Below are 27210 nucleotides of genomic sequence, written 5' to 3' on the forward strand. Positions count from 1 at the left end.
CAAAGTTATAGCTATGGGGTAATACAAATTATGTATTTATGTATGTATATTTGAGTATAGGTACTAACATACGTATTAATACACACACACACACACACACACACACTCATTTACATTTCCCCACCCTTTGACTAAAAGTGCATACTTGAGAACACCATTTGTCAATAATAATACATCTATTTCTTCATCTCTGCAACTTGCTAGGCAAAAGATAATGTTAATCTAGACTTTTAGCTGTTAATAAATATTATTTTGCAAATCTTTGATTCAATATTAATGAGGATATGGGGAGGAAGTATTCATACTCTGCTGGTGGGTGGAAACATTTCTATTTTTTTTTTTTTTTTTTGAGACGGGGTTTCGCTCTTGTTGCCCAGGCTGGAGGGCAGTGATGCAATCTCGGCTCACTGCAACCTCTGCCTTCTGGTTTCAAGCGATTCTCCTGCCTCAGCCTCCCGAGTAGTGGGAATTACAGGCACCTGCCACCACGCCTGATTAATTTTTTTGTATTTTCAGTAGAGAAGGGGTTTCACCATGCTGGCCAGGCTGGTCTCGAACTCCTGAGCTCATGATCTGCCTGCCTCAGCCTCCCAAAGTGCTGGGATTACAGGCGTGAGCCACCGTGCCTGGCCAGTGGATGGCAAAATTTCTATAGCTACTTTCAGGGGCAGTTTGATAGGCCTTGGGACAAGCAGTCCCAATTTTCAGGATCTGTCTTAGAGAAACAATTTGCATATGTGCCCAAGTCCATATACACACATTACAGCATTGTTTGTTATTTTAAAAAAAGAATGTATGTGCTCATCAACCAGGAAATGGATAAATATGATGTATCCATACCAGAAAATATTATATAGCAATAAAAAATAATGAAAGTTTGAAAGACTGACATAGGAAGATTTTAAACATTTATTTTTGAATAAAATATAAGGGGGAAAATAATATGTAGAGTATTATATTATTTTTGCAAAAGTAAAAGAGAAAGTATTATTATATATAATCCTATGTTATAAGTGTTATGATGAAAATGCACAGAAGAAAAAGTACCCTTGAATAAACTTTAGGAAATGATTTAAAAAAAAAGAGATACTCAACATATTGATAATGTGGTTACATTTGGAGGAGACACTGGGTTTGATGGGAACATGGTCAAAGGGGATTTTAACATTCTTAATACTTTCATTTTTTCAAAAATAATGTATATTAATTTGGAACTATATATTAGTTTGGAAATAAACTTTTTAAAAATTCAAATTGCTTTCTGAATGCACTAAGTGTTGCTTTAAAGACTATATGGAATTTTTTTAAAAATTAAGACCAAGTACTTTACATAATAAATAGATAGTATGCCCACAAGGCTATCTATTTCTGAATTACCTAATCTTTGCATAGTGAACATAGCAACTTCAGCCAAATTTACAGTTAGTTTAACTACTGACCAACTTAGACTTATTATATTAATCTCATGAGTAAGGAAATTAAGTTCCAAACAGATGAGAGTGTTCAAGTGAAAAAATATTCGCATTTACTCGGTCAATTTTTACTGTTTAAACCGTTTGGAATCTAGTGGATCAGAGTGTCGCTTTCAGTTGTAACAGACTTCATCACATCAGAAATTGTACTCATTTTCATCCTTTTAAGGAAGTTCAGACCCAGGAAAATTTCCATAGTACCTTAATGAAAAAGATAGGTAGGTCATGAATAACTGAAATATTATACTTTACCCAATCTTACAATTTCTTCCCTTCATTTTAATAAGTATTAACTATCATTAACCATCACATAATGTTTTTCCCTCATAAATAAGGTCTTTTGCAGTGAAAGTATTATTAATAATTCATAGGCCTGGCGTGGTAGCTCACGCCTGTAATCCCAGCACTTTGGGAGGTCAAGGTGGGTGGATCATGAGGTCCAGAGATCAAGATCATCCTGGCCAACATGGTGAAACCCTGTCTTTACTAAAAATACAAAAATTAGCCGGGTGTTGCAGCATGCGCCTGTAATCCAGCTACTTGGGAGGCTGAGGCAGGAGAATCGCTTGAACCTGGGAGGCCAAAGTTGCAGTGAGCTGAGATCACGCCATTGCACTCCACTCTGGCAACAGAGTGAGACTCCATCTCAAAAATAATAATAATAATAATTCATAAAGGAGCATGAATGAATATGTGTATTTTCCTTTTGACCAATAGTTAAAAGGATTTCTAACAGGATATTATTCTAGAAATACCATCTATTTCACTTCATATTTTTGTATGAAACCATTATAATTCTGAGGAAAAAGTGAAGAGAGAAGGTGATATTTGGTAATAAAATAACTTAAAATGTTCGGGAACTAGAAGTTTTATGGGTTTATTTATTTATTTATTTATTTACAGTCTCACTCTGTCCCCCAGGCTAGAGTGCAGTGGCCTCATCTCAGCTCACTGCAACCTTTGCATCCTGGATTCAAGCGATTCTTGTGCCTCAGCCTCCCAAGTAGCTGGGATTGCAGGCAGCCACAACCACACCTGGCTAATTTTTGTATTTTTAGTAGCAACGGGGTTTCACCATGTTGGGCAGGCTGGTCTTGAACTCCTGACCTCAGGCAATCTGCCCACCTTGGCATCCCAAAGCTTTGGGAATACACGCGTGAGTCACTGCGCCCAGCCATATGGTGACTTTTTTATAAAGACAGGTAGCTTATTTTTCCTCCTTCACAAAATAAACTTATTTATATTGTCTTAATGAAATCAATAAAACTTAAACAGTCCTTTCCCTTTTTAAAATAGCTAACATAAATGTGTAACTTTATCACTTCCCCAGAAATCAGTGGGACGTGTCTTTCCTTTCATCTCCTTTTTGGCTTGGAAATCAGAATGAGAAGGATTGCCTTTGCTGGTGTTATCTTATTCTGCCTCTTAGGTGGTAAGTCATTAGGAAAGCATAAGTTAAAAGGATAGAAAATTATTAAGAAATTGTAGGGCCGAGCGTGGTAGCTCAGGCCTGTAATCCCAACACTTTGGGAAGCTGAGGCGGGCGGATCGCAAGGTCAGGAGATCGAGACCATCCTGGCTAACACGGTGAAACCCTGTCTCTACTAAAAATACAAAAAATTAGCTGGGCACAATGGCAGGTGCCTGTAGTCCCAGCTACTTGGGAGGCTGAGGCAGGAGAATGGCGCGAATCCGGGAGGCAGAGCTTGCAGTGAGTCAAGATCGCACCACTGCACTCCAGCCTGAGTGACAGAGCGAGACTCCATCCCCCCCCCCAAAAAAGAAATTGTAGAATTGCCATACGACTAAGTGGAGAGTGACCTTAAATAAGGGAATCTGAAAAGTACTGCTGTAGAAGCCACCTTCTCTTGCTCTTTCTTCTAGACGTACTCTTGGTAACTACATTCTGACTCTAACAGACTCTGCCTGCTAACTTCTGGGTTCTATCTCTGAGTGCTTATAGCATGGCCTGAGTAAGGACTCAATTAATAATAAGAGCTCACATTTATTGAGCACTTATATATTCAGGTTCTGTTCTAAACATTTCATTATTATTATTAATAATTTATTGAATTCTCATGATCTTTAAGTTAGGTGCTGTTATTTCTCATTTTATAGATGAGGAAATTGAGCTGAGAGGTGGTGGACCACACATTGCTATTAATATCATTGAGCTAGAACTAACCAAACTGGTCCAGAAGCCCTTATAAGCATGGCAAAGGAAGTGAATTAATCATAACAAAAGCAGCATAGATTGGAGACTTAATATCAAATACTGCAGTCACCAACTCACATTCATAAAGTTTCTGGCCACCTAATATAAATGAGGGAAGCCAGCTAGCTACACAAGAGGAAAGGCTCTTCTAATGAAGGGCAGCTGGTATGCAGCTGCAGATGTTTGCTGCCGCAGAGAAAGTGGAGCCCAAGACTGCCAAATCTCCTGATTCTTCAGGAGAAGCGAGAAACTCAGATTCTTAGGATAACTCTCCCAATTTTTAAATGTTGACAACTAACACAATTTTTGAAAACTCTATGCGAGTTAAACACACCACATCTGGAACACAAGACCACCAGTCTCTGGCATCTGCTTCCTACGCTACCCTCATTACTAAATGCAGTGCACAATGGAGTTCTGATTACCCCTTGCAGAGAGGGAGGGCAGCAAGAAATTCAAATTGTACAGCTTAGGTCTCTGCTGCATTTGAAGTCCTCATACTGTTTCCTATAAAGAATGTGGAAGGAAGCATATGAATCCATGAAAAATCATAAGAAAACATCTTCAGTGTCTTGGGTGTCATAAGAAAATGATTCAGGGGTTGCATTAATTTTGCTGGACATAAGAAAGAGGTATAGGCAAAAGAAGAAAATTCAGCATAAAGAGAAATTTTGTTGTTGGTACTTACCTGGTTTGCAGGACTGCCCATGAAGTAAGGGGTGGTTATTTTAAAGGATCACAGCATCATGATTTATATGTTTAAATATACATATATATGAATTATAGGCCGGGTGCAGTGGCTCATGTCTGTAATCTCGACACTTTGGGAGGGCCAAGGGGAGTGGATCACCTGAGGTCAGGAGTTCAAGACCAGCCTGGCCAACGTGGTGAAACCCCATCTCTACTAAAAAATACAAAAATTAGCCAGGAATGGTGGCATGCGCCTGTAGTCCTAGCTACTCGGGAGGCTGAGACAGGAGAATCTCTTGAACCCATGAGGCAGAGGTTTCAGTGAGCAGAGATTGCACCACTGTACTCCAGCCTGGGCAACAGAGCGAGACTCCATCTCCTCCCCACCACCACCCCCCAAATATATATATATATATATATATATATATATACACATACACACACATATATATGAATTATAGTATGCATTTAAATAATTATATATATATCTTTCTCAGCTAATAAAGTAATAAAGAGAATAGCACACTTCAGAATTAAACACTTAAGGAAATAATTCATTTTACATCTAACCTAAAGCATTAAACTTAGTGGCCAAATTGGAATATATTATATAGTAGATATGTTAATAAAATCAACAGCAAATGTCCAAACCAAAACAGACTGGAAGAAAGAAAATGGGATTCAGGAACATATTTATAAGTAAGCAGAAAACTGAACAATGACAGCAAAAAGGCCTAAAGTTAAGGAGTCATCTTCGGCCATAGTGAAGCATGTAAGGGTCAAGGTTTCAGGAAGAAGAAGGCTATGGTTGTTGGGTGTGGAATCAGAGAGACAGTCTGAGAGAGGGGGAGAGAAACTGGAACAGATCTCACCCAGGAAACCAGTCCAGGGGCCTTGGGCAAGAAGGACAGTGATCTGATATCACATGAGCTCTCCACCTCAGGGGGCCTCTTGGCACCAAAGGTCTCAGTAACGTGATGAGTCTCTAAGGGCAAGTTGTGAGATTGAATGATCACAAATTCAGGAGGAAAACTTACTCCAGGATGACCTGAAGAAACAGCAGGCCTAGTATTCCAGGCAGGCAATTGATCCTGATCCAAGAAGAACCAAGACCTCCAGTATGAAGAGAGTGATCAGAAGGTTTGGGATATGCAAAAGGTAGGGAGCTCCAAGGAGGTAGTGTGCTTGCTAAGAGCAGGGACTTAGATTCCAACAGACTATTTTTCACTCTTTCTTCCACTTACCCAAGCTATTAAGGCCTCTGTTTTCTTTTATGTGAAATGCAGACATCTATAATACCTACCTGAAATGTATACTTTGGGAAATAATTGGGCTTATGAATGTAAATGGCTTAGTAGAGTGCTTGATATAAGCTCCATTCTTTAAAAATATTTGTTGGTTGGCCAGGTGCGGTGGATCACGCCTGTAATCCCAGCACTTTGGGAGGCTGAGGCGGGTGGATCAGATCTGAGGTCGGGAGTTCAAGACCAGCCTGACCAACATGGAGAAACCCCGTCTCTACTAAAAACACAAAATTAGCTGGGCGTGGTGGTGTATGCCTGTAATCCTAGCTACTCGGGAGGCTGAGGCAGGAGAATTGCTTGAACCCAGGAGGCAGAGGTTGCGGTGAGCCAAGATCATGCCATTGCACTCCAGCCTGGGCAACAAGAGTGAAACTCTGTCTCAAAAAAAAAATTGTTGATTGATCACTGATTATGAATGGAAAGTCTGTCATGCTTAGTGGCAGAACCAATGTGAAATTTCCGAAGTATCTTTAGATGAGGTTGAGCCTGGGGAAAATCATCAACAAAGGTTAATTAGCCTCATCAGCCAGACTGTTTTCTATTAAACATGTTCTCTTCTATCTCCCAATATGGCAGAGGGAGATATAAAACACATTGCAGAAAACATCTGGTAAACCCTTCTTTGGGGCCATCAATGAATAGGAGTGACATGGCAGTGGTCATCATATAGTGGAAGACGGAAACTGTGAGCACGTAGAGAAATTCTGGCTCAATTTCAAAAGAATCTTTTAACAATCTGAGCTGTTTTTAATGGTGATCAGTTCTCTATCATTGGCCAAAGCTCCCTGCAGAAGCTATAAGAAAGATCCCTAAGGCTGGCCGCGGTGGCTCACGCCTGTAATCCTAGCACTTTGGGAGGCTGAGGCAGGTGGATTGACTGAGCTCAGGAGTTCAAGACCAGCCTGGGCAACATGGTGAAACCCCATCTCTACTAAAATACAAAAAATTAGCTGGGCCTGGTGGCGGGCGCCTGTAGTCCCAGCTACTCGGGAAGCTGAGGCAGGAGAATTGCTTGAACCCGAGAGGTGGAGGTTGCAGTGAGATTAGATTGCACCACTGCACTCCAACCTGGACAAAAGAGCAAGACTCTGTCTCTAAAAAAAAAAGAAAGATCCCTGAATTGGAAGAATCAGCGATTCACAAACATTGGTCTAGACATTGATAGCTAAATTATATCCCCTCAGCTATTTCTGCAGATCTAAAATACAAATTCTCAAGCCCCACCTTCCATAGATTCTAACTCAGGTTTTTGGGGGCTCTGGGAATCTGTGAGTTTATTTAATCTGCTGAAATAAATCTGATGCACAGTAGAATTTGGAAAACAATCTTCTAGATAATGTCTTCCAACCTTACCAATATTGACCAGTTCAAGAATCTCTGGGCTATTTCTATATAAACAAAATGAATAACATTTTCAAGCCACTAAATTTGAGTATGGAAGATAACCAATATGTAAACATTAATGAAGCAATAAATATTCATGAAGAATTGACTATATATAATATGCTACCTTAGGCACTGAAATTAAGCCCTAACAGTGAATATGTGGCTGAAATTAAATTTTCTGGTAAAATAAATTTGGTGTGATTTAATTAAGCACTGAGGAACTGAATGAATTTTAACCAACTAAGTTGTTTAGATGACCTGGGCTCCTGACTGATTACCATAGTTCAAGGTGCTTCAATTCATAAATACAGCATACGCTTCAAAATTTCCCTCATTAAATTCTCAAAATAAAAAATAATTTTAGCCTGGTGCGGAGGCTCACACCTGTAATCCCAGCACTCTTGGGAGGCCAAGGCGGGTGGATCACCTGAGGTAGGAGTTTGAGACCAGCCTGGCCAATATGGTGAAACCCCGTCTCTACTAAAAATACAAAAAATTAGCCGGGCATGGTGGCGTGCACCTGTAATCCCAGCTACTCAGGAGGTTGAGGCCGGAGAATCGCTTGAACCTGAGAGGTGGAGGTTGCAGTGAGCCGAGATCACGCCATTGCTCTCCAGCCTGGGCAACAAGAGTGAAATTGCATCTCAAAAAATAATAATAATAATTTACGTTAGGTTTTAGAATTTTTTAAATATTGCTTACTTCCTGGGCACAATGGCCCACACCTGTAATCCCAGCACTTTGGGAGGCCAAAGCAGAGAGACCAGCCTGGGCAACACAGCGAAACCCCATCTCCCCACTAAACATACAAAAAGCTGGACACGGTGGGTGTGTGCCTGTAGTCCCAGCTACTTGGGAGGCCGAAGTGGGAGGATCACTCACTTGCGCCCGGGAAGCGGAGGTTGCAGTGAGCCGAGATTGTGCCACTGCACTCCAGCCTGGGTAACAGGAGTGCAACACTGTCTCAAAAAAAAAAAAAAAAAAGTATATATATATATATATATATATATACATTTGCAGAGCATACAATCTTTCAATCCCCTTCCATGGATGTCTTTTAGACCTGGGAACCTGCCAGACAAAACCTGGTCAGTACTGTAAAGAAGAGGTCCACATTCAAGGTAAGTTTTGACACTTTAAAAATTTTAATTAAAATAAGCACAGGGTGCTTATCACAACAAACTTTCATATGCCAGATGCTACACTAAGGGCTTTGCCAGGGCTACATTACACCAACAAAACAATGAAAAGAGCTGGATGGATCCTGTCACTATCCCCATTTTAAAGATGAGATATCTGAGACACAAACGATTAAGTAATTTGCACAGTCACATAGCTAATGAGTCTTATAGACAAGATTCAAATGTGAGTACTTTGACTCCAGAGCACACCTTCCTAATAATCTATATACTGTCTCATTCACACCACTCACATACTCACAAAAAAGTAATACACAATTTTCAGAGCCCTTCTAAACTTGGGCCCTGTGCACCAGTTGCATGCCTGTGAAACTGGCCTTCTCCAAAACATAAAAAAAAATATAATAAAATATATATAACATAAAATATATATATTTAATAAAATATAACATAAAATATATATATTTAATAAAATATATATAACATAAAATATATATATTTAATAAAATATATATAACATAAAATATATATATTTAATAAAATATATATAACATAAAATATATATATTTAATAAAATATATATAACATAAAATATATATTTAATAAAATATATATTTAATATATAACATAAAATATATATAACAAAAATATATATATATATATAAAGTCAAAAATCACTACTTTTTTTTTTGATCTCTCTTCCTTCCTCTTTTTCTCTCTCTTATCTATCACTACTTTCTCATTTTTCTGCCCCCGTACTTGGAGATGTTGGAGGTTTGATTTGCAGAGCATGCAATCTTTCAATCCCCTTCCATGGATGTCTTTTAGATCTGGGAACCTGCCAGGCAAAACCTGGTCAGTACTGTATAGAAGAGGTCCACATTCAAGGTAAGTTTTGACACTTTAAAAATTTTAATTAAAATAAGCACAGGGAAAATGCTTATCACAACAAACTTTCATATGCCAGATGCTACACTAAGGGCTTTGCCAGGGCTACGTTACACCAACAAAACAATGAAAAGAGCTGGATGGATCCTGTCACTATCTCCATTTTAAAGATGAGATATCTGAGACATGAACAATTAAGTAATTTGCACAGTCACATAGCTAATGAGTCTTATAGACAAGATTCAAATGTGAGTACTTTGACTCCATAGCACACCTTCCTAATAATCTATATACTGTCTCATTCACACCACTCACATACTCACAAAAAAGTAATACACAATTTTCAGAGCCCTTCTAAACTTGGGCCCTGTGCACCAGTTGCATGCCCGTGAAACTGGCCTTCTCCAAAACATAAAAATCCAAATAATGAAACATTGGAAGAAAATACTGGGAAACATTTTAAGTTTGAAAGAATGGAGGTTAGCTAGGCATGGTAACACACACCTGTAGCAGTCCCAGCTACTGGGGAGGCCAGGTGGGAGGATCACCTGAGCCCAGGAGGTTGAGGCCGCAGTGAGCTGTGATCACGCCACTGCACTCTAGCCTGAACAATGGAGTGAGACCATGTCTCGAAAGAAAGAAAAGAAAGAAAAAGAAAGAAAGAAAGAAAGAAAGAAAGAAAGAAAGAAAGAAAGAAAGAAAGAAAGAAAGAAAGAAAGAAGAAAGAAGGAAAGAGAAAGAAAGAGAGAAAGAGGAAGGAAGGAAGGAAGGCAGAAAGGAAGGAAGGAAAGAAGGGAGGCTCTTTAACATCCAAAATCCAGACCGGGCACAGTGACTCATGCCTATAATCCTAGCACTTTAGAAGGCAGAGGTGGGTGGATTGCTTGAACTCAGGAGTTCAAGACCAACTTGGGCAACATGGTGAAGCCCTGTCTCTACAAAAAAAAAAAATACAAAAATTAGTCGGACATGGTGGCTGGCACCACCATGTTCCCAGTTACTCAGCATGGAGGCTGAGGCAGGAAACTTGCTTGAGCCCAGGAGGCAGAGGTTGCAGTGAGCCGAGATTGAACCACTGCACTCCAGCCTCGGTGACAAGAGTAAGACATTGTCTCAAAAAAAAAAAAAAAAAATTCCCAAACCCCAAAGTTGTAAAGGAAATAATGAATACATTTGAATATATGAAGAGTTTAACATTTATAAAATGTGTGATAATTCCAAAATGTAAAAGATAAGGAATTAACTGGGTGAAAATATAAGAAACATGGATAACATTAATATTTATCCAGAATAAAAAACTTCAAAAACAATTTTAAAAAGACCAACAATCAAGAGTAAATACCTTATTAAACGAAGTAGGAAGGCAATTCCCAGAAGGATAAATATAAGTAACCTACAAATATAAAAGCCTGCTCAACCTTGTTAGTAAAAATCAAGGAAATGCAAATTATGAAAACAATATAATATTTTTAACCCATCAGATTGGTAAAAAGTATAAAAGTTTTATTATATCAGGAGTTAGTATGGGGAAATGGGAACGCTCAGACATTTTCAATGACAGCTTAGATTGATTCAGCATCTTTTTAGACAATTTGTGAATTTCCATTAAAATTTTAAATAAACACAGCCTTCGACAAAGCAATTCTATTTCTTGGTATCTACTGCAGAAAAATATTTACATTTAACACATGTATCAAGGTTATCATTGCAGCATTATGTTTAATAGTAAAGTAATATAAATGACCTAAATAGGCTAGGCGCGGTGGCTCACGCCTGTAATCCCAGCAATTTGGGAGACCGAGGCAGGCAGATCACCTGAAGTAGGGAGTTCGAGACCAGTCTGACCAACATGGAGAAATCCCATCTCTACTAAAAATACAAAATTATAGCTGGATGTGGTGGCGCATGCCTGTAATCCCAGCTACCTGGGGAGCTGAGGCAGGAGAATCACTTGAACCCGGGAGGTGGAGGTTGCGGTGAGCCAAGATCGTGCCATTGCACTCCAGCCTGGGCAACAAGAGCGAAACACCATCTCAAAAAAATAAAAAAAGAAATGACCTAAATGTTCATCTATAGGGAACTATTCATTCAGCTGTGTTATATGCAGGTCATGGAGTGCTATGCAACACTCAAAATGAACTAGATCCCTTTGTTAACATGGAGGAATCTCTAAAATATATTCAGTGGGAAAAAATTCGGTTGCCAACAAGTACGTTCAGTATACCACTGATGAATAAAAATCCACAAAACAAAACTCTAAATTTTTCTGTGGAATTGGAAGGGAAGAACAAAAATTAGAGGAGATCAAAGTTAGTTTGGAGACAGGATGAGAATCATGGGGTCACATCACAAGGCGTTTTGGTATTAAGAGGGTTACTTGAGTTCTGTTCTATCTTTCTAGTTTAGGTCCCCTCTCCAAGGTCAGTTCTCCCCTCTGCTAGTCACAGCCCCTTCTTTATGGAATGGGAAAGATATCCAGACTCCCTGGGCCCATGAGATGTTGGCTCTTCTCTTCCTGAATGTGGCCAGAGAGTCATCTAGCCAGACAGACACCAGAATTAGGATTAAAATACTCTATGTATAAGAAAGAGCCTGGAAGCTTATTCAACAAAATATTAACAATAGTTCTTGATAGGTCGAAGGCCTGGAATGACTACGGTGTTCGGAAGAGCAGTTTCCTAATTTGGGAAATTTGCCATTTACACTGATGCAAAACAAACAACTGAACCTCATGCTTTTGATAGTTTTATCAATAGGGTTTCTCAACTTTTGCACTATTGACATTTTGGGCAGGTGAATTCTTTGTAATGGAGGGCAGTCTTTTGTATTGTAGGATGTACAGCAGCATCGTAGCTTCTACCCACTAGATGCCAAGAGCACCTCCAACCCCACCCTGCCACCCCAACCAGTTCTGACAATAACAATGTCTCTGGGTATTACCTGATGTGCTGGGAAAGGGAGAGCAAAATCATCCCCAGCTGAGAAACTACCGTTTTGTCCAAGTTTCCAGTCATCACGTTTTGCTGTCTTTGGGGAATCGCTCCTTTTGTCCTCCTACCTACAACTGAAACTGGGGTGGTAGAATTACAGGATGTTACTGTCACTTATTTTGTCCTTGTGTGCATTTTGTGTGTGTTTTTTTTTTCTTTTCTTTTTTTTTTTTTTTTTTTTGAGACGGAGTCTCGCTCTTTCACCCAGGCTGGAGTGCATTGGCGCGATCTCGGCTCACTGCAGGCTCCACCCCTCGGGGGTTCACGCCATTCTCCTGCCTCAGCCTCCCGTGTAGCTGGGACTACAGGCGCCCACCACCTCGCCCGGCTAATTTTTTGTATTTTTTAGTAGAGAGGGGGTTTCACCGTGTTAGCCAGGATGGTCTCGATCTCCTGACCTCGTGATCCACCCGCCTCGGCCTCCCAAAGTGCTGGGATTACAGGCATGAGCCATCGCGCCCGGCCTTTTTTGTGTTTTCTACAGTGAACATGCATTACTTCTTTAATCAGGGAAGGAATTAAGTGAGGTCAACATACGCCTCTATTTCTGAGAGGCACTTAACACATCTAAAGGATCCTTCTGTATATTCAGCCCTTTGAATAACTCACAACCTGGATAAAACTGGGGGATAATTATCAGGAAGCTTCAAAACAGCTTGCACTTCAGAAATTCTACATAGTCAATGGCAATTGCATGGCTTTTACAATCTGAGTTTGAAAGCTTTTTTGTTTTACGGTTTCAAAGCTTGTGTATGCAATGTACCCAACTACAATAGTCTAAGTGGGAGTTCTTAAACGTAAAATAATGAAATGAACCATTCTTAATGGTGGAAATGCTAGATTCGTATCTTGATAAAACTAAAGTTTTGCTTAGTATTCTTTTTAACCTATTAGTTATCTGCAGCATCTGAGGCCACATAGGTTGTACCTCCCAAGACATTTCCTTACCTCAGCCGGGCGCGGTGGCTCACGCTTGTAATCCCAGCACTTTGGAAGGCCGAGGTGGGCGGATCATGAGGTCAGGAGATCGAGACCACAGTGAAACCCCGTCTCTACTAAAAATACAAAAAAAATTAGCCGGGTGTGGTGGCGGGCGCCTGTAGTCCCAGCTACTCGGAGAGGCTGAGGCAGGAGAATGGTGTGAACTCGGGAGGCACAGCTTGCAGTGAGCCGAGATTGCGCCACTGCACTCCAGCCTGGGCGACAGAGCAAGACTCCGTCTCAAAAAAAAAAAAAAAAAAAAAAAAGAAATTTCCTTACCTCTTTTCTCTCCGTCAGGTGGCATTGAATGGTATTCAACCAAAGGCTGCACAAAGAACACATCAGAGTGCTTCAAGAGAACTCTCTTCAAGAGAACTCTCTTCAAGGGAATTCTGAAACTGCATGAACTTGTAACTACTCGCTGCTGCAATCATTCTTTGTGCAATTTCTGAGTCAGTGGCCCATATCTAAAATGCTTGGCAGATCAATCAGTCTCAAAGCCTGACCTGACTATCACAAAATGACGTCTATTGTCAATTAGCCCACTCCAGAAACCTCAGACCCATGTAGGTGGAAGGAATTTTGATCTGAAATTGACTTTGGTTTTCAATATTCCCAATGTCTCCCCCACCACCTCCAACTCATCTGAGAAATATCCCTTTCAACACCATTTCTCTCCTCTCCTCCTTCTGCTTAATTTACCTTTCTACCACAAGGCTACAAAGAAGGAAAAATGTTAGCGATTCTCCAAGTCAAACTAGCCATGTCACCTCTAACTACTTTCATTTCCCTAAATATTTCCATATTCCAAAATATGGTTACAAATGTTTCACAAGACGGCAAGTAACCTGAGAATATTCATTTGGTTTCCAAAGCAAACTGCCTTGCTCCTTTGGGGTGACTTATGGTGTAGAAGAAACTGACTTAACATATACTATAGGGAAAAAATAAGCCATGAATCAGCAAGCCAGGCCTGCGGGAAAAGTATGACCCCAAACAGTAAAGGGCTGAGGCAGGTAGTAGGGCTGGCACTTACTTCTTCCATCTGCCTCAGAGTTTATCCAAATTTTGAATTTTCCGTACTTTAACCACGCCTAAATGCTTTGGCTTGTTCAATTTTGGCAGATTAAGCAGTTCAAGGTAAGCAGAGAAGTAAGTTCCCAACCATAGGGAATTTAAAAGGAGTAGGGACGTACTTTGAACTACATTTCACATTTTGCGATCATTATATCTTTTATTACAATGCCCTACTTTGGCAGCATGAAGAGTACTGCATTAATTTAATTTAATTTAATTTAAAATTTAATTTAAAACTGTCTTTCTCTGTATTTTCAGGAGTTTGAAAATTCAAAAAATAAATAGTAAATGTCAGTAAAATCTTGTCTGTCTTTTTCTCGGGACTTAGGACCACATTCACATAGTGAGCCCTCAACAAATGCTTCTCTATAAACTTTGAAGAAAAACAAGCATTTTTTTTAAAGTTCAAGAAAGCTAGATTCTTTTCCCTTCAGACACGTTTCAACGATATTCCTTAGACCATATCTCTGAAACTAAGAAAAAAAGTCTCCATCCTGAGACTGAAATCCAGTTCCCCTCATTCTGTCATATTTTGCCATAGCCACACTGATGAAGAATGGTTACCTTAGATCAGTGAACTTCATGAAAATCTAACTTTTCTTTCTCTTGGGTTTTTTAGTTTATCTTATTTTATTTTTTGAGGTTGATTCTTGCTTTGTCACCGAAGCTGGAGTATAATGGTGCAATCACAGCTCACTGCAGCCTCAAGCTCTCAAGGCTCAAGTGATCCTCCCACCTCAGCCTCCAGGCTAGCTGGGACTACAGGTGCACACAACCATGCCCCCACTAATTTTTGTAATTTTTGTAGAGACAGGGTTTCACCATGTTGTTCAGGCTGGTCTTAAACTCCTGGGCTCAAGCAATCCACCCACCTTGGCCGCCCAAAGTGCTGGGGTTACAGGCATGAGCTACCGTGCTGGGCTTTAGTTTTTTGTTGTTTTTTGTTGTTTTTTTTTTGAAGACGGAGTCTCGCTCTTTCACCCAGGCCGGAGTGCAGTGGCGCTATCTCGGCTCACTGCAAGTTCCGCCTCCTGGGTTCATGCCATTCTCCTGCCTCAGCCTCCCAAGTAGCTGGGACTACAGGCGCCCGCCACCGCGCCCAGCTAATTTTTTGTGTTTTTAGTAGAGACGGGGTTTCACTGTGTTAGCCAGGATGGTCTCCATCTCCTGACCTCATGATCCACCTGCCTCAGCCTCCCAAAGTGCTGGGATTACAGGCGTCAGCCACCGTGACCGGCCGGCTTTAGTTTTTTTTTAATGTTATGTTATTTACCCGCTATCACGGTGGTGGGGAATGACAAAATCACATACGCCATCACTAATTCCAGAGTGCTTCCCAAGCCTAATTCACAATCCAGGTGATGTAATGAGAGGAGAACTAGGGAGCAGGTGCTAGTTTTTTGGTTCACTAATTATTATAGCTGTTGACCTCGGCAAGTCCCATCAGCCTCTCTGCACCTCATTCTTGGATCACACCATCTCTTACATTTCCTCAAATTCTAGCATTTTTGACTCAACATCGAATAAAACCATTTTCTTGTTTTCTTAGATTAAAAATAAGACCTGGTGCTTAACACAGCCCCTGAGATAGGCCCTGATTAAATGACCATTGTGCACCTGTTACCAAAACACCAGGTTTGGTCCAGGTCCTGCTGCTGGCCGCACAGAAAGCCAATCACTGAGACGAGTACTGCCAAGGAAGAAGGCTTTAGCAGGGTGCTGCAGCTGAGGAGATGGGAGCTCAGTCTCAAACCCATCTCCCTGACCCACTAAAACGAAAGATTTACATAGCAGGGAAGAAATGTAACGATGTGTAAGAAAACAGGAACTAGGGAGAGGCAAGTAAGCAGTCATGATGAATGAGGGGTCTGGCATCTCATTGTCAGGACCCTGGTGATCTGGTGAGTTGCAGTTCTTTGATACCCTTTTGCAGAGGTCTGAAGGTCCTTTCCTGAGGAAGGAACTCAGATAAAACAAAAGTTTCAAACTTTAAGACCAGAAGGATCAATTTCTGTGTTTATCAAAAAGAACAGTCCATGGGACTACTGGGTCAGTTTCACACCCAGCTCTGTATAATCTATGAAAAACAGAGGAGAAATGCCAGCCACCAGAGCAGTGACAATCACAGAAGCAGTTTACCTGCATGCCAGTTTGACCCAGCAGTCACCATGGAAACAAAAATAACTTTGACAACTTTGGTGTGTAGACTGAATGATGGTTCCCCAAAGATGTCCACGTTCTAATCCCAGGAGCCTGACAAAAGGAAGTTTGTGGATGTACTTAACTTAAGGATTTAAGATTAGGTAATTATCCTGGCTTATTTGGGTAGGCCCAACATAATCACAAGGATGGAGGAGAGTTGAAGAAAGAGGAGATGTGTTTATGGAGGCAGAGGTCACAGATTTCAAGGTGCTATGCTGCTGACTTTGAAGAGGGAGGAGGGGGTCACAGCCAAGGAATTTGGGTGGCTTCTAGAAACTGGAAAAGGCAAAGAAGCGGAGTCTCCCGAGAGTTTCCAGTGGGAATGCAGCCCTGCTGACACATTTCAGACTTCTGACCTCCAGCACCGTAAGATAATGGATTTGCTTTCTTTAGACGTGGTCATTTGTTACCGCAGCCACGAGAAATGGCTTGGTCATGCAGTGGGTGGTGTGGCATTTCTCTTCCCACAAGATTAACACAGGCCATACTGGATTTTTGTGGGATCTAATTTCAAGAGAGGCACCTTGGTGTCATATAGTCTTCCTTTCATTCTCACAACCTCTCAGTCATAATTTCCCTCGAAACACACAGATGGCCTACAGACATGCGATCACATCTTTTCAGCTGACACCTCCCACTCAAGCCTCTATCCATTCAGGATTTATTTAGCTAACAAGTTTATTTTTTTCTAGTCCTTCACACCCAAAGACACATGATATGAGATTAGCCTGAATGTGATCTATTTATAAGACATCAGCCCGAAGGGCCTGTGGATCCAGGAACCTCCCTTGATCCTCTGAATACTAGGTTGGCTTCCTTCTTGATTACATTTTTCCTGCAACTGAAATAGAAATGTCAGTGGTTAATGCCTCCTAATTCATTTAAATGTCTCTGCAGTCAATACATTAGGGGCATCTGGAGGATGTGGCATGGAAGAGACTGAAATGATTCTATTAGCAAAGGAGAGATGTAACATTTGCCTGCGAGCACTCAGTTACATCTTCTGAAGTTCCAAGAAGCACACTTTTTACAACTGAGATAGCCATTACCGGCTATCCCACTGTACTGATAAGGAATCTGAAGTTTCCAGAGCTGACAGGTGGCTGAGAGGAACTTGCAGTGATCCTCACTCCTCTGTGAATGCCAGGCTTTGAAAGAACCACGTGGGGGGCCAAGAAGCTGAGTGTCTGGGATGCTGCTACTCTGACTCTTCAGTGTATGTTTCAGGCCTCTGAGAAATGAGACATACGGGCTTTTAAAGGAAGCACAGGAGGCCAGGCACAGTGGCTCACACCTGTAATCCCAGCACTTTGGGAGGCCGAGGCGGGTGAATCACCTGAGGTCAGGAGTTCTAGATCAGCCTGACCAACATGGTGAAACCCTGGCTCTATTAAAAATACAAAAATTAGCCAGGTATGGTGGTGTGTGCCTGTGATCTCAGCTACTTGGGAGGCTGAGGCAGGAGAATTGCTCGAATCCAGGAGGTGGAGGTTGCAGTGAGCCGAGATCACGCCACTGCACTCCAGCCTAGGCAACAGGAGTGAAACTCCGTCTCAAAAATAAAAAATAAAGGAAGCACAAGAGCTAAGAAATAGAAGAAAACAGTGTTAGCAGCAGAACGTATCCGAGTAATATGGCACCAAAATATGTTACTGGTGGCAAATCTGTACGGGTCTGCAGCAACCTCAGTTCTTGCCTCCTCAGAAGAAAGAATTCGACTGGGGGTCATAAGGCAGAAGGAGAGACCGAGGCAAGTTTTAGAGCAGGAGTGAAAGCTTATTAAAAGGTTTTAGGGCAGGCTAGGTGCAGCAGCTCTGCTTGTAATCCCAGCACTCTGAGAGGCAGAGGTGGTGGATCACTTGAGGCCAGGAGTTCAAGACCAGCCTGGCCAACATGGCAAAACTCTGTCTCTATTAAAAATTTAAAAATTAGCTGGGTGCAGTGGTGCATACCTGTAGTCCCAGCTACTTGGGAGGTTGAGGCATGAGAATTGCTTGAGCCTGGGAGGCAGAGGTTGCAATGAGCCCAGATCACACCACTGCACCCCAGCCTGGACAAAAAAAAAAAGAGAGAGAGAAAGAAAAAGTTTTAGAGTAGGAATGAAAAGAAGTAAAAGTACATTTGGAAGAGGGCCAAGCGAGCAACTTGAGAGATTAAGTGCACGGTTTGACCTTTAACTTGGGGTTTTATATGTTGGCATACTTCTGGGGTCTTGCATTACTTCTCCCCTTATTCTTCCCTTGCGGTGAGCTGTCTGCATGTGCAGTGGTCAGTGGTCTGCTAGCACTTGCAAGGGGCCACATGCACAGTCCTGGAGTTTGCACATGCTCACTTGAGGCCTTCATCCCTTACCAGTCCAATGCTCCTAGAGGAAGATCATATACCAGTTAAACTTCACCATTTTGCCTCTTAGTGCACATGCCCAACCCTACTCACCCAACTCCTGAGATCTCATCAGGAAGCTAATCACCAGTTTCAGGTTTTTCTATCTATTGGAAGAATGCCAGTCCCTGGTACCAGCTGCAACCAATTACTATTTTAGCGCAACAGTTAACAACCACCTGACCACCTGATGGTCACCTGGCATTCCCGGTAGGGGGTGGGGTGGCCCTCTCCTGTTCTGCTCATGTCTGCCTGACTACCTACTGTAATCATAGGATGGTTGATGATTGACCCAAGAGCTCCACAAACAATTCTGTATCTAACTGAGGACTTTGGACAGAAAGAAATAGTCTGAAGAGCTGAAGGTTGCAAGCCAAGTAAATAGGGAGCCATCTTTTAGTTCTTGATTTTCTGCAGTGAAAGATTCATATGCTAATATCTTTATGGCTAAAACTGCTAGCTGATGTATGATGTTGGCAACATAGTAAAACATCCCCATCTTTGAGGAGAAGTGGGGCCATCCCAGTACGGACTGTTTAAAGTCCTTCCCTCTCTCTCTGCCAGTGGCTGCTCCATGGGGGTGCAAATCCTAGAAGTGCAGGCAATGGAGGTGGCTGTACCTGTTGATGGACACATATCTTGCACATTTCATTGACCCATGCAGATCCGCACCTGTAAGTCATGCTGTATCTTCCTTTGGCTGAACCTCGAATCCTAATTCTCCAATTAGCAGGACAAATACAAAAAGGCAGGTCTAGGCTGGGCGAGGAGGCTCACATCTGTAATCCCAACACTTTGAGAGGTCAAGGCAGGCAGATCACGAGGTCAGGAGTTTGAGACCAGCCTGGCCAATATGGTGAAACCCCATCTCTACTTAAAATACAAAAATTAGTCGGGCGTGGTGGCATACACATGTAGTCCCAGCTACTCGGGAGGCTGAGGCAGAAGAATCACTTGAACTCGGGAGGAGGTGGTTGCAGTGAGCCGAGATCATGCCACTGCACTCCAGCCTGGGTGACAGAGTGAGACTCCATCTCAGAAAAAAAAAAAAAAAGAAAAGAAAAAGGAAAAAAGGCAGGTCTATCTTCTATCCTACACGTAACTTTCTGGTGTAAGTATATTTTCCACCTTCCTTCCCCCCACACACTGAATGAAGTTAATAGATCTGCCACCAGAAAGTATTGTGTACAATGGAGTGTCCGGCTGTAACCAGCAATTTCGGTGCCAGGGCAAGCATAAAACACGGCCATCAAATCGACTTTGTGATTCATGTCTCAGCTTACATATGGGTGCTATTGAAAATCCTTTCCATCTGGTAGCTTCCTATTTTAACTAGTTATTCTCACTTACTAGCTGTTAAAGTTAGTGATACTACATGCTTATGCTATTGAATTAGTTGGACGATCATTTTAAAAACTGGCACACTGTGGCCGGGCGCAGTGGCTCATGCCTGTAATCCCAGCACTTTGGGAGGCTGAGGTGGGTGGATCACCTGAGGTCAGGAGTTCGAGAACAGCCTGGCCAACATGGTGAAACCCCATCTCTACTAAAATACAAAAATCAGCCGGTGTGGTGGCGTGCACCTGTAATCCCAGCAACTGGGGAGGCTGAGGCAGGAGAATTGCTTGAGCCTGGGAGGTGGAGGTTACAGTGAGCCGAGATTGTGTCTCTGCACTCCAGCCCGGGCAACAGAGCTAGACTCTGTCTCAAAAGAAAAGAAAAAACTGGCACACTGTAAATTTCAGAGCCCTAGTTACAGTTCTGATTATGGAGAGAGAAGAGAGAGAAAGAAGTAGGCAATGATGGGAAAATTTTGAAGAACATGGGAGTCATTCATTCAATTAATATTTATTGAGCAGTTCTTACGTGTCATGTACTATGGAGGTAAGGAGGATACAATAGTGAACAATTTAGATGTTCACGAAGTAAGCTTCTGGTGTGGGAATAATACCACAAAAGGTGGTGTTTTGTAATATAGTAAAATAAATCTGTGCCATGAATAAGTATGAGGAGTCCATGGGGCTCAAAAGAGAGAACAGGAAGAAAAGACTAAAAGGACTAAGAAGCTGGTAAAACTATTTAAAAGGGGGGTAGCTCACACCTGTAATCCCAACACTTTGGGAGGCCGAGGCAGGTGGATCACCTGAGGTCAGGAGTTCAAGACCAGCCTGACCAAATGGTGAAATCTCGTCTCTACTAAAAATACAAAAATTAGTGGGGCATGGTGGTGCATGCCTGTAATTCCAACTACTCAAGAGGTTGAGGCAGGAGAATCACTTGAACCCGGGAGGTGGAGGTTGCAGTGAGCTGAGCTCATGCCACTGCACTCCAGCCTGGGCAACAAGAGTGAAACTCCATCTCAAAAAAAAAAAAAAAAAAAAAAAAGAGGCACCTACGCTCATGTTGTCATAAAAGGCTCTCAAAGGAGTTATCTAAGCCAATATCTGAAAGAAATTAACCAGAAGAGTTGGGAGGTTGGAGGGAAAAGGTTTTCTGATGTGTTAACTTGACTAGGCCACAATATCCAGGTATCTGGTCAAACATTCTTCTAGATGTCTCTGTGAAGATATTTTTTAGATGAGATTAACATTTAAATGAGTAGACTTTGAGTAAAGCCAATTGCCCATCATAAGGTGGGAGACCTCATTCAGTTGAAAGTCGTAAGAAAAAAATGACTGCCTCCCTGAGGAAGAAGGAATTCTTCCAGCTGACTGCCTTCAGACTTAAACTGCAGGGCTTCTCTGCATCTCCAACCTGTCTGCCTACCCTGCAGACTTTGGACTTCCCATCCTCCACAATTATGTGAGCCAAGTCCTTAGAATAAATATCTCTTCCTCTCTCTATATATATGCACACACATCTATTAGTCCTATCTCCCTGGAGAACCCTGACTAATACAGCTTCTAAACAGAGAGGCCCATGTACGCCAGGGCCTTTGAGGTATAAGAGAATCGTGGCATGTCTGGTGACCAGAGGGAGAGACCAAGACCATGCTGAGCTGAAAAAGAAAATTCATATTGCCTAAGCAAGCTGCGTTTCTGTTGCTTGAGACAGAAGGTCCAACCAAACTAAGACAGAACCTCCCTGAAAGGTCTGAAAAGGGCAGCAGACAAACAGCTCTGTGTTTTCAAGAGATCACATGGGCTTCAGCTTGGAAAATAATTGGAACTGGAGGCAAAGAAAGCATTTAGATTTTGCAGCAAGCCAGGTGAGAAATAATGGCCTGTGCTAGAAAAGTGGCAGTGAGCATTAGAAAGTAAGAAACACTGCTTGCGCTTCCTATGTACAAGAACCCTGCTAGGTACCATGGGGGCAGCAGTGAACATGTCCTTGCTCTCAGAGATCTTACAGTGGAAGAATGAGACAAGAAACCATAAATCACCTAATTTCAGAAAGCAAATGTTACGGAAATAAAATTAAGTGGGTTAGGGTGATGGTGGGTGTCTGTTTGAGACAGGTGGGCAGAGCAAGGCTTCTATGAGCAGAAACCTGAAAGGGCTGGGAGGGTCAGTCAAGCACCACATGCAAGGTGGGCACAGCAGGCAGCAGGGACCTCAGTGTTCTCTTTGGGCATATTGAGTGTGCAACACTGACTAGACGCCCCTATGAAGATGGCTAACGTGTGATAGGATATGCAAGTTTGAAGCCCAGGGGAGAGATCTGGCTGGAGAGAGAGATATTTGAGATCCATCAGCAAAATCTATGCTTGAAAATGCCTTTAAACTCAATGAGACCACCTAAGGAATGAGTGAAGGAAAGAGGGATTAGGACTAAGCCCTGGGGCCCTGAGAAATTAAGGGGTAGAACAGAAAAGGATCATGGTAGCCTCTGCACTGGGGAGGTCCACCAAATACAGGCTGGAGGACATGTTGAAAGAGGCTTCCCACAGAATCTGCCACAGCAGCTGAAGTGGTTGGTAAGAAAAGGTGCTTGGAAGTGAGGCCAAGGAGCAAAGTCCGGCTAGTTAGATTTTAGTCCCTATGGAACTGACACTAGGCATTTGGGCATATGGGTTTGAAGCTCAACAGGGAAATCCTGGCTTGAGATAGATTCAGGCATCTGGCATATAGATGCAAAAAATGAGGTTAGTATGAAGAGTGAGAAAAGAGAAGAGACCACGACAGAACTTTTAGCAGGACATACATTAAAGGGAACGGGTAGAAAATGAGAAAGAAATCTGTGAAGGATCAATTCCAGATGACTGCAAAAAAAAGGAACATATTTTGAGATGCAGCAAATGCAAAGATGATATGCTTCAACCCTGAGGCTACGTTGAATAAAGTCTGTGTCATGAGAACAGAGGCACTGGAGCACAAACAAAAAAAAGACCAAGGCTAGCAGTTTAATTCCACCGTTTATTAACTGTGTGACCCTGAACACATTACCCAATATTTTAAACTTTAATGTTCTTACTTGTGAAACATGGTCAACAGTATCTACGTCACTGAGCCTTGCAGAATATCCGGTACATGACCAGTGTTCATCACCTCATTCTCTTTCTTCTTCCTCTTGGCTTTAAGGTTTGAATCATGCTAACAGGATAGGATACGAGAAGCAGCAATACTAAAAGTGGGAGTCTCCAGGGGAAGTGAGGCTCTTGTGGTTAGAAGAGGCTATATCGGCCGGGCGCGGTGGCTCACGCTTGTAATCCCAGCATTTTGGGAGGCCGAGGTGGGCGGATCACAAGGTCAGGAGATCAAGACCATCCTGGCTAATGCGGTGAAACCCTGTCTCTACTAAAAATACAAAAAAAGTAGCTGGGTGTGGTGGCAGGTGCCTGTAGTCCCAGCTACTTGGGAGGCTGAGGCAGGAGAATGGCGTGAACTTGGGAGGCAGAGCTTGCAGTGAGCCAAGATTGTGCTACTGCACTCCAGCCTGGGTGGCAGAGCGAGACTCCATCTCAAAAAAAAAAAAAAAGAAGAGGTTATACTGTGTCGGTGGAACTAGTGTGGCCCTTCAGGAAGGGCAGGACTCAGGTCTGTGTTTCACAAACATTCAGAGCCATTAGACCAGTCAGTGAAGCTTAATAAAATGCAAGTTTTCAACACCCACCCCCATGTAGTCATGAGGCTGGGCAGAGGGCCAGGTGATTCTGCTAAAAGTAGTTCTCAGACAGCACGTGGAAGAGACGCTAATGTAGATACATGAAAAAAAAAAAAGAGAGAGTGCACCACCAAGAGTGCAGCGTGTTCTTGGGGTGAGATACAGGAATGTACACAGATTTATGATCTAAGCAGAAGGCTCATGTGAAAAGTCACAGGATGTAAATGAGAACAATGAGGCCCAATTAAAAAAAACTCTCGAATTGTGGGTAAGAATGAGAAAGCAGTGAATGTACACACGGCTTTGGTTTTAAAGATCTCCATTTCATTTTATGACTAGGAAGAGTCATAGAAGAAGAAAAAGCCATGGAGAAAGAGAGAAGCAGACAGATGTACTGGAAGGAGAATGAAAGACAGACAATGGAAAGGAACAGGGGAACACTTAGGGAAATGCCTTGCCACCAAAGAGCCATGTGACCTTGGGCAAGGACCAAATGTCACTCCCTTCCCTTCCACTGTCTGCAAAAGACAGGCTTGGTTAATATTCCCTGAGATCCTTGCAAGCACCTGCTTCCCATGGTTCTCAACAGTGGGAGTTGGGGAATGTAGGGGAAGTTGTCCATGAACTTGGATGGGAAAAAAAAATACTATTCCTTTGTTTTCACTCATTTCTAACTGAAACTTAGCTTTTCCTTCCATAATGCATAAAAGCAGCAAGCCATGAAAATATTAGAAGTACCTGTGACTTTGTTACCAAAAAAATAGCTATAAGTTTGTTTTTGGGTTTTTGTTTGTTTGTTTGTTGAGGCAGAGTCTCGCTCTGTAGCCCAGGCTGGAGTGCAGTGGCGCGATCTCGGCTCACTGCAAGCTCCACCTCCCTGGTTCACCCCATTCTCCTGCCTCAGCCTCCCGAGTAGCTGGGACTACAGGTGCCTGCTACCATGCCTGGCTAATTTTTTGTATTTTTAGTAGAGATGGGGTTTCACCGTGTTAGCCAGGATGGTCTCGTGGTCTCAATCTACCGACCTCATGATCTGCCCGCCTCAGCCTCCTAAAGTGCTGGGATTACAGGTGTGAGCCACCACACCCGGCAAATAAGTTTGTTTTATCACAGTTGTGCAGATACCTCCAAACATCATTTATGCTCACCAACACTTGAAAGTTACAGTAGTTATTATAGGCAACACTTTATCTTATTTAATACATTATTAAAGAAGCACATGTATTATATCTTTTAAAAATATTTTTATATTTCTTTGTAATCATATACATACCATTTTATGTATGGGACTATTATTATAGCGGGAGCCTTTAGAATGAAGATTCAAAAATACAGGAGACATTGTCCATTTTATTGCTTAGGTCCAATACAGTATGGACTATCTGGAAATATGATTAGACAAAAATGGAATGATCTAATGCTGGTAGACTGAGTAAGGCCTGTCTGTCTAGATTCTTCTTGGCTTCTCTGTGCAGTATTCTTTCCTTCTGTATATGGGGCAGGATCGTCTCTGAAATGGGGGTCTTATGACCAAGAGTCAAACAAGATAAGCCAAATAATTTCTTTATGGCCAGTTTTTACACAGAAAGGCAGAGGGGGAAATTAGAGTAATATTTTTTAGGTTTTATGGCTAGCTTTAGGGAAAAGGAGTTCTGGTTTCACATAACCCAGGGGTCCCCAATGCCAGGGCCACTGACCAGTACTGGTCCATGGCCTGTTAGGAACCGGGCCACACAGCAGGAGGCAAGTGTGGGTGAGCAGGCATTAGCACCTGAACTCTGCCTCTTGTCAGATCAGTCGTGGCATTAGATTGTTGCAGGAGGACAAACCCTATTGTGAACTGCATATGGGAGGGATCTAGGTCGCGTGCTCCTTATGAGAATCTACATAATGCCTAATAGTCTGAGATGGAACAGTTTCACCCTGAAACCATCCCCACCTCCCTCCGTGGGAAAATTGTCTTCCATGAAACTAGTCCCGGTCCCTGGTGCCAAAAAGATTGGGGATGGCTGCTGTAACCCATGTTGGGGAAGAGGGATGTTCTTCCATGGCTGGCCTCAGGGGAGAATGTGACTGAGAGATAGGAGGGTAGGAGAGTGTCAGAGAAAAACTTCTGCTTCTGAGGTCTCCATTTTGGGGTATTATTTTCTGAGCCCCAACATATGTGATCTTTCCACATCGTTTCTAACATGGCAGCTTCCAGGTAGCCTGGCTCCTCACATGATAGCTCAGGGTTTTAAAGTGAGGGTCCTGAGAGAGAGGAAGCCGTACAGAAACTGCACCATGTTTATGACTGAGTCTTGAAAGTCATGTATGTCACTTTCACTGTGCTCTGTTAGTAGAGTCAGTCAGGAAGCCCTGCCCAGGTTCACAGGGAGAGTACCTAGACTCTACCTCTTGTCGGGGAAGTACTAAGCTTCTGGGGAAACATAGGACCCAAAATGTGTTTAGGGCCATTTCTATGAAATACAGTCCACTACAGGGTCATCTATGGGGCAGATGGTCCCAGGCATAACCAAGGTTCACTCCCTTCTGGATGCTCAGCCTACCCTGAATTTCACTCACAGCTCATCCTCGCCTTCGAATGCCAATCACCCGTTCTCGTTCTAGTTCTGCCTGCAGAGCGCATCCAGCCTGTTCCCCAGCTTATTTATGTTGTGTTTTGATCTTGAGCCTTTGAAATGTTCTGTTGCAATGATCCCATCTCCAGCTCACACTCCCTATTTCTCTTTCTGGTAGAAACAAAGTGGGCCTGTTTGAATCTCACCAGCGCATCCCATATTCTAGCTGTCTGAATTATATTTACCTTAACAACTGGCCCTCCCTGCTGAGAACGCGGCTAACCTCTGGATCTCCGGCCTGAGGCTTCCCCTAAGGCCTTCAGCACATCCTTTGCTTTCTCGCTGCGATTCCTTGAGTGCTTCTGCCATCTGGTGGCAACCTATGGTAACTGCACTCCAGAGTCCAAGCTGATAGTTGCTCTGGCTCTTTTCCTGGACCTATCAGGCCAAGATGTTCTACCTACTGTCTCTTTAAGTCCTGTAATCCCAGCACTTTGGGAGGCTGAGGCGGGAGGATCGCTTGAGCCCAGGAGTTCGAGACCAGTCTGGGCAACATAGCGAGATCCCATCTCTACCAAAAAAACAAAATTTAGCTGGGTATGGTGGTGAGTGCTTGTAGTCCTAGCTACTCAATAACAGGGCCTGTGAAGGAGGTTTGTAGTCTGACTGAGGAGGACAAAGTGTAAAATGTAGGTTAAAAAATAAGGAGTGAAGATGAGGGAAGATGATTCCTGAGCCCTAGTAAATTCACCTGACCCAGTAGGCTACCTAGCTCTTAAGTTCAAAAAACAGGTGGGAATTGTGTTTGCACTGTTGAGAACCACTGGATTCTATCTTAGCCACCCAGCTGACTAGCTTGGCAAGTTGCCTAAATTCTCTC

General features: G+C 42.4%; 1 protein-coding gene across 4 annotated transcripts in view; it reads left to right on the forward strand.

The window, feature by feature from the left end:
• Nucleotides 1-1563: 1563 nt before the first annotated feature.
• Nucleotides 1564-27210, forward strand: part of C3H9orf57 (chromosome 3 C9orf57 homolog) — a 36477-nt gene continuing 10830 nt past the window's right edge. The window contains exons 1-5 of one of the 4 annotated variants that reach the window (XM_055272270.2): nucleotides 1564-1690; nucleotides 2803-2904; nucleotides 8129-8188; nucleotides 8972-9094; nucleotides 13363-14436. In XM_055272270.2, the coding sequence (XP_055128245.1) occupies nucleotides 1678-1690; nucleotides 2803-2904; nucleotides 8129-8188; nucleotides 8972-9094; nucleotides 13363-13517 (453 nt within the window). In that variant the 5' untranslated portion in view covers nucleotides 1564-1677 and the 3' untranslated portion in view covers nucleotides 13518-14436. Of the gene's footprint in view, nucleotides 1691-2802; nucleotides 2905-8128; nucleotides 8189-8971; nucleotides 9095-11927; nucleotides 12071-13362; nucleotides 14443-27210 lie in introns of those variants that run through there. The other 3 variants (XM_055272274.2, XM_055272273.2, XM_055272272.2) reach the window with 3 other exon arrangements.

This window comes from Symphalangus syndactylus, chromosome 3 (assembly GCF_028878055.3).
Source record: "Symphalangus syndactylus isolate Jambi chromosome 3, NHGRI_mSymSyn1-v2.1_pri, whole genome shotgun sequence".
Lineage (NCBI taxonomy): Eukaryota > Metazoa > Chordata > Mammalia > Primates > Hylobatidae > Symphalangus > Symphalangus syndactylus.